The 7094-nt window shown below is 32.0% G+C and overlaps 1 protein-coding gene across 1 annotated transcript; it reads right to left on the reverse strand.

Annotated features, from left to right (window-relative positions):
* Positions 1–3933: 3933 nt before the first annotated feature.
* On the reverse strand, positions 3934–5893 carry LOC107901584 (CBL-interacting serine/threonine-protein kinase 6-like). The gene has a single exon (NM_001326904.2). It carries the CDS (start codon positions 5534–5536, stop codon positions 4241–4243), a length of 1296 nt encoding a protein of 431 aa, NP_001313833.1. The 5' UTR covers positions 5537–5893; the 3' UTR covers positions 3934–4240.
* Positions 5894–7094: the final 1201 nt, after the last annotated feature.

Raw genomic sequence — 7094 nt, forward strand, 5'->3', positions numbered from 1 at the left:
CTAGAAATCCTATCACATATGTATGCGTACGAAAACTACAAGTTTAGAATACATATGTTTGTTTAAGAATAACATGCAATAAATAATGAAACGTACGGTTTGAAACTAATTAATCATAATAATACATAAAATATGTACAATATTAAAATTAGAAAATTAGATTAAATTGTGAGTAAAATAAATACATCAAACTAGCAATATTAAAGTGCATTACAATTGTTTATCATTGTGTTGTCATCAATTGTGAGTTAGTGTGGAATTGACATGTGACACCAACTCAATCGATGACATTATCAATATAAAATTGACTTATAACAACGACACAATTAGTGACATTTTATGTTAAAAGTTAATTTTTTTTAAAGTTTACTTGAGAATTATTATTAGTGTGGTGGTATAGCATTTGTTTATAAATCTATTAAACATGGGTTCAATCTCCAAACATGTTAATTTTATTTTTTTATTTAAAAATTATATAAAGATATAAAAAGAGAGAAAGAAAAAGCCACAAAAATAATAGTAGTAATCATTTAATAAAATGGTATATTAGTCATTTCCTTACCGAGTTGGTACCAAGTTAACCTGTAATACCAACTCAGTCAGGAGTTTTATTAATTGTATAGAAGTATATATACACAAATTTGGTGAGAGAAAACATTTTAAGTTAAATATTTTTTTTAAAAAAATTACTCAAGAATTGTTATTGGTGTAAGGGTAAAGAATTTATTTATAAATTTATTAAACACGGGCTTAATCCTTAGATATATTAATTTTAGTTCCTTTTTAAAAAAAAATTATATAAAAGTATGACATGACAAAAAAACTCATCAAAATAATAGTAGTCATTTAATAAAAGGGTATATTAGTAATTTCTCGGTTAACCTGTGACACCTCCTCAGTAGGGATTTTATTAATAGTATAGATATACAACTGATGGATGTAATAAAGTATGCATAATAAAATTAAGATTATAAAAATATATCAAAATAAAGCTTTAGCTTAATGATAAATTGAAAGATTTATAATATAATTGGTATGAGTTCAAATATCATCATATGTATATTTTTTGGATTTTTTAAAGTGAAAAGACTAAAATAACCTCAAATAATATTACTTATTTTAATAATAGAAGGGCATTGACCTGATTGAGGATGACACCAACTCAGTCAGAAATTTTATTAATAATATAGATATGCTAAAAATATAAACGAAAAAATTTAATAAGCAACAACAATCTTATCAAAAAAAAAAAGATTAATGCACCAAATGGTACTTGAGTTTGGCATGAAAGTTTAATAGAGTACCTATATTTTTGTTCCAATTAGGTATTTCTTTTTTCTATTAAACAAGGTAGTACCTAACTGTATTATTAAGTTTTAAAATTTTATCCAATCAGCACTTGACAAATGTTTTTGTTTTAATATTTTTTAAATAAGTTAAAATCTATATTTTTAATTACTTTTATTATATATATTAGAAATCTTATTACACACGTATACATATGGAAATCATAAATTTTAAACACAAATATTTGTTTAAAACTCACATATACTAAATAATGAAATGTATGGTTTAAAACTAATTAATAATGATATCTGAAATATGTACAATATTATTAAAATGAAAAAAAAAAGATTAAATTGTTTATCATGGTGTTGTCATCAATAGTCAGTATCGAATTAACTTGTAACACCAACTCAATCAAATATATTATTAATATAATGTATACAACTGATAAAGGTAATAAAGTGTGCATAATAAAATTAAAATGTATAAAGATATAAAAAAACAAAACTTTAGTGTCAATGATAAATTAAAGGTTTTTTTAATGCATTTGGTGTGAGTTCAAATATCACTATATGCATATTTTTATTGGTTTTTTAAAGTGAAAAGTCTAAAATACCCTCAAATAATATTACTTATTTTAATTACAGAAGAACGTTTTCGTAACTTCCTAACCAAGTTGGTAACCCAATTGAGAGTGACACTAACTCAATTAGGAGCTTAAACATTAATATAGATAACTTAATTTCGCCCCTCCCAAAAAAAATATATTTGGCTTCGTCCTTGCCTTGGGAAGGACCAAGATTTTTAAATAAAACAAATAGAAAGACTCAAGGTTTCAAAATAAAAGTATAGGGATTGAATTTTAAACTTTAAAAGAGTATAAGGATTTCTAGTATATTTAAACTTATTTTTTCAAATTTTTTTAAAGTTCAGATTTTAAAATATTAAATTTTAATATATTTTTATTTAAATGATTGCTCAGAGTAATATAGTTTGAAAGATAAAATACATGATTATTTTGTTATTTATCAAGTCTTTTTTTTTTGGTTAATTCAACTGATTCGATCAGTGGTGTTAGTGCGAGTCATTTTGGGGCTGCTGAAAAGGCCATGGCAAGTTCGGGTCCAGCATGTTTTGCGCGAGGTTAACCAAATTGCGGATAGCTTAGGGAAAGCAGGAGTGAATTCTCCTCCACCAGCTCTTCAAGTCGTTGTTGTTATGCCTAACGCGGTTTGAATGTTCGTGACCGAGATGGGGCGCCTCATCATTGCGCTACTGCTGTTGAGGTTTAGTGGGCATATTTGCTTTTGGTTTCTTTCACTTCAAATTCCAAAAAAAAAAAAAAAACAAAGACAAAATAACTATGAGAAAATATGTATGGGTTTCTTTGCAGGGGAATACAAGTGGGTTAAGTTTGACTTCACATTTTTTCGGTTTCGATTAAGTTGGTTATCTATATTATATAAAATATTAATTAAGTTGGTGTCATTAATAAAGTCGATGTCAATTTAGTTAAAAATTATTAAAATATTCTTATTTTAGAATATAATTTATATTATTATAATAACATTTTAATCTTTTCATATTTTTAGATAATCTTCAAATAAAACAATTGAAAAACATAATTTAAAAATCAAATACATGAGCAACAAATTCGTGTGAAAATTTCTTACCACTCCACCAATAATAAATTGTTGAAATAATTTTGTAAATATATATATAATATAAAACATTTTGGTAGGTGTGATACATATATTATTTTTATTTATTTAAATATATAAGTTATATTATTATTTTAAATATAAAATGTATTACTCTTAATTTATTTTAATCAAGAAAAGTGGATTAATCAAGTTAAACTGGTGGGGCTGAATCAATTACAACCAAAATGGTTTGATGAGTGAGTTATTGGTAGAGGTTAATGGCCAAATGAATTATGTATGAAAAGCCTACTAAACCAACCCTTAAGCAACTTGGTTTTAGTGCACAACTTGACCAACCCTTTCATGTTACAGAATAACGAGGCAAGAGACCTAAGAAATTGCTTTCAAACAGCTTGGACCGACCACACATTTTACATTTACTTCATATATTGAATTACTCCTCTAAGACTCTATTCTTCTTATAGTTTCATGGTGAGTGACGGCATCCTCAACAACACATGGCAGACACGTTGGGCAGTAGACGGCACTTGGTGTTTTGGATTTACGAGTTCCAACACGCCAGAGACAACATGCAATGAATCTGGTGCAAGATTCAGGGTCTTAGCTTGATTCATGCCAAAATATTCACTTGGGACAATTACTAGTCTAAGATCAACCAATTATTTGAAACAAGGCTGCAGAGCTTATAGAGAGCACCAGCAACCCTTCGGTTTTACCACATGCTTATGCTACTTTGTTTTCTTACTCAAATATTCTAACTAATGCGCATCTTCATAACCTATCTCCAAATCCTATTCGTCTATGATCATAAACTTAAATTATCACCACTACAAATGTCAAAATTGTTGACCCCAATGGACACTTTTCAGGAGGTTTTCTATTAGATTTAGATTTAGAATGTTTGGATACCCCAATGGACAATTAAGGTATGTTATCCATATTGCAATACATAAATAGCAACAAACATTTTTCCTCATTAATTAGTGTAAATACTATTAAGTATGGGTCGAATTGAATCAAACAGTAAATGTGAGAGAATAATATTGAAAATGTCACCATAATTGAAACGAGAAAATGAAGGAAAGTTGCAGACAAAGATGGCAACTTAAAGCAGCCCACTACCACAACATTAACAACACAACATCTGAAAACATCAGCAACATACAATGGATCAAACAACAACAAATCTGGGTTTTCAATTTCCCATCTAAAAACAATCACATAATCACACTTTCGCAATAACAACAATAACCTTCATCATCAAACAATGACTTCCCACCTCACATAAATCAAGCCACAGTCGAGTTCTCGGGCGGCGACGTCCATAGGATGTCTTTAAGCGCCGGCCGGAGCTCTTTACTGCAAAACTGATTGTACTCGAATGTGTCGCCATGGTCCTTTTTAACTTCCACCACCAAGAACGACGGCGTCACCGCAAATATATCGGCAGCAATGGCAAGTTTACCTTTCCTCCCACATTCTTGACCCTGCAACCTCACCTTACACTCGCTCTTTTTGACGCTGAACTTCCCCGATTTGGCCACCTCTTCGAGCCTCGATATCACGCTGCTTGCCGGCCTCGTCGTGGCGAACCTCAACTCCTCTTTCTCTTCCCTCTTTTTCTCTTCGAACAACGGAGATAAATCGAAGCCTTCCGACAATGAAATTATGTGGAATGCGTTTAAGGTCTCGGGTTTAGAAGATTTCTCTCCATTGAATGCTTCGAATTCTATTTCTTCCTTAGTTGTTTTAGTCTTGGGGATTGATTTTTTGAACCAAGATGATTCCGTGATCTTGGAGATGGCGATTCGGGTTTTCGGGTTCGGGTCTAAAAGCTTGGATATTAGCCTCCGAGCTTCAGGTGAGAACCATGGCGGACACTTGAAATCTCCTCTGTAAATCTTCTTATACATCGCCACCAAGTTATCATCTTGAAACGGTAAAAACCCGGCGAGAAGAACGTATAAAATCACCCCACAAGACCAAATATCCGCCTTGGCTCCGTCGTACCCTTTTTTTCCAATGACTTCCGGCGCCACATACGCCGGCGTTCCGCAAGTCGTGTGCAACAACCCGTCTTGCTTCAAATGTTCCGTGAAAGCGCTGAGTCCGAAATCGGTGACCTTCAAGTTGCCTTCTTCGTCTAAGAGAAGATTCTCCGGCTTCAAATCACGGTGGTAAACGCCGCGGCTGTGGCAGAAATCGACGGCGGAAACGAGCTGCTGGAAGTAAACCCTGGCAGCGTCTTCCTTGAGACGACCTTTGGCGATTTTCGAGAAGAGCTCGCCGCCGCGGACGAGCTCCATGGCGAAGTAAATCTTGGACTTGCTCGCCATCACTTCGTGCAGCTCGACGATGTTGGGGTGTTTCACCATTTTCATGACGGAGATCTCTCGCTTGATCTGCTCCATCATCCCGACTTGGATCACTTTCTCTTTGCCCACCACTTTCATGGCGACATTCTTCCCTGTTTGAAGGTTCTTCGCATGGTAGACTTTGGCGAAGGTTCCATGACCCAACATACGGCCAAGCTCGTATTTTCCATGGAGTAAAGATGGGTTTTCGGTTTTAGCTTTGTCCGCCATTTTTGAACAATAAAAGCTCGAGAAATTAAAAAGAAAAATAAGAAAAGAAACGGATACCCTTTGATCTGAAGTACTGTATATTTACAATATAAGTGAGAAATATATGTATATTTAAAACTGAAAGCCTTCAAACTGAATCACCCGTCTTCGACGTGTTTTCGGTGACAATTTCGGCCGCCGATGGAGCGCTTACGGTGGTAACAAAGCTCAGGCCTTGCCAACGATGAACGTCTCATCTCTCTGCATTCCCCAAGGGGATTTTTACACTTGTAAAATTATAATGAAAAAAAAAAAAAGCCTTTTGCTGTAATCTCCAATAGGCAGAGGAGATTTGAAGCTTTTTGCTCTTTCTCTTTTGGGATTCAATGCTCAAGGTTCCAACTTATACAAGTTTTCAGAGCCTGGAATTCCCGTTTTGTCCCTTGTATTATGGTCAAATGTATAAATGGTCCTTATACTATGTACTTTTTATGGGCTTAATCACTCTTTTATAATTTGTGTATTTTTCGGTCAAGAGGTAATTAGTGTCGGAAAATACAAAAACAAAAAAGTATGAGATTATAGTAAAAGGACTAAATGTGCGAAAATGATATAGCATTTGACCTTGAATGATCATGATATGAACAGTAAAATAGTGACACGTGGGAAGCCTTCCAGCAATGATCTGACCGTTTTGTCCTTGTTGACGGTAGGTTCTTAATAATTCCGTATTAGTAATTCTATCAAAATTACATGTTTACCACTGCCACGTCAATAAATAAATATTTCAACATGCGGTTCTCCATTCATCCATTCTAATATCATAAAATTCAATCATTTTATTTTTTATTTCTTCCAACTAAAGCCATATTTTTAATACCAAATATCACAGTCAAATGGTCAGGTTCTGAGTACACGTGTAAGGTATTAATTTTTCCTTTTTCGATGACTAAATTGTAAAAAAATTAAAAATTATAGAAATAAACCGATTTTTTAAATATTTACAAGAATAAGCTGATTTTGGTAGGCGTTTTTAGGGGAAACTTAAAAAAACTCTTTCAGCTAAAAGTATTTCTACCACATCAATATTAAAAGTGACGACATTAATTTTATTTTATTTTTGGTGTCACCTATTAATGTGAAAATAAAATTTACAAAACAAGCCTTTATATAGACCTAAAGTTTTATTTCATTGTTTTCTTAAGCAATGTGAGATATGAGATATGTGTTTATATAAACTCGTTTGCAATTTGTTTCTAGACAATATAAAATTGATTCCTTAAATTGTGATATATATAGACAATTAGACTCATGAATATGTTTAATCCACCACTTTGCCTAAATAATTATTTTATTTAAATCTTCTTTTTTTCACCAAATTTTTAGTATCACAATTCCAAATCCTAAAAAATTTGGAAGAGTATGGCCCCTACTATCTTTGTGCATAGATAAATCTTGATTTTTATTTTCATCCATACATATTATTATTTGTTAAAATATATTGAAGTCCTTGTATTCTTGATAAGTTTAGAATTTAGGCCTTTTATTTTATTTCAAATAATTTAGTTTATCTATTTTT

Source organism: Gossypium hirsutum, chromosome D06 (assembly GCF_007990345.1).
Source record: "Gossypium hirsutum isolate 1008001.06 chromosome D06, Gossypium_hirsutum_v2.1, whole genome shotgun sequence".
Classification (NCBI taxonomy): domain Eukaryota; kingdom Viridiplantae; phylum Streptophyta; class Magnoliopsida; order Malvales; family Malvaceae; genus Gossypium; species Gossypium hirsutum.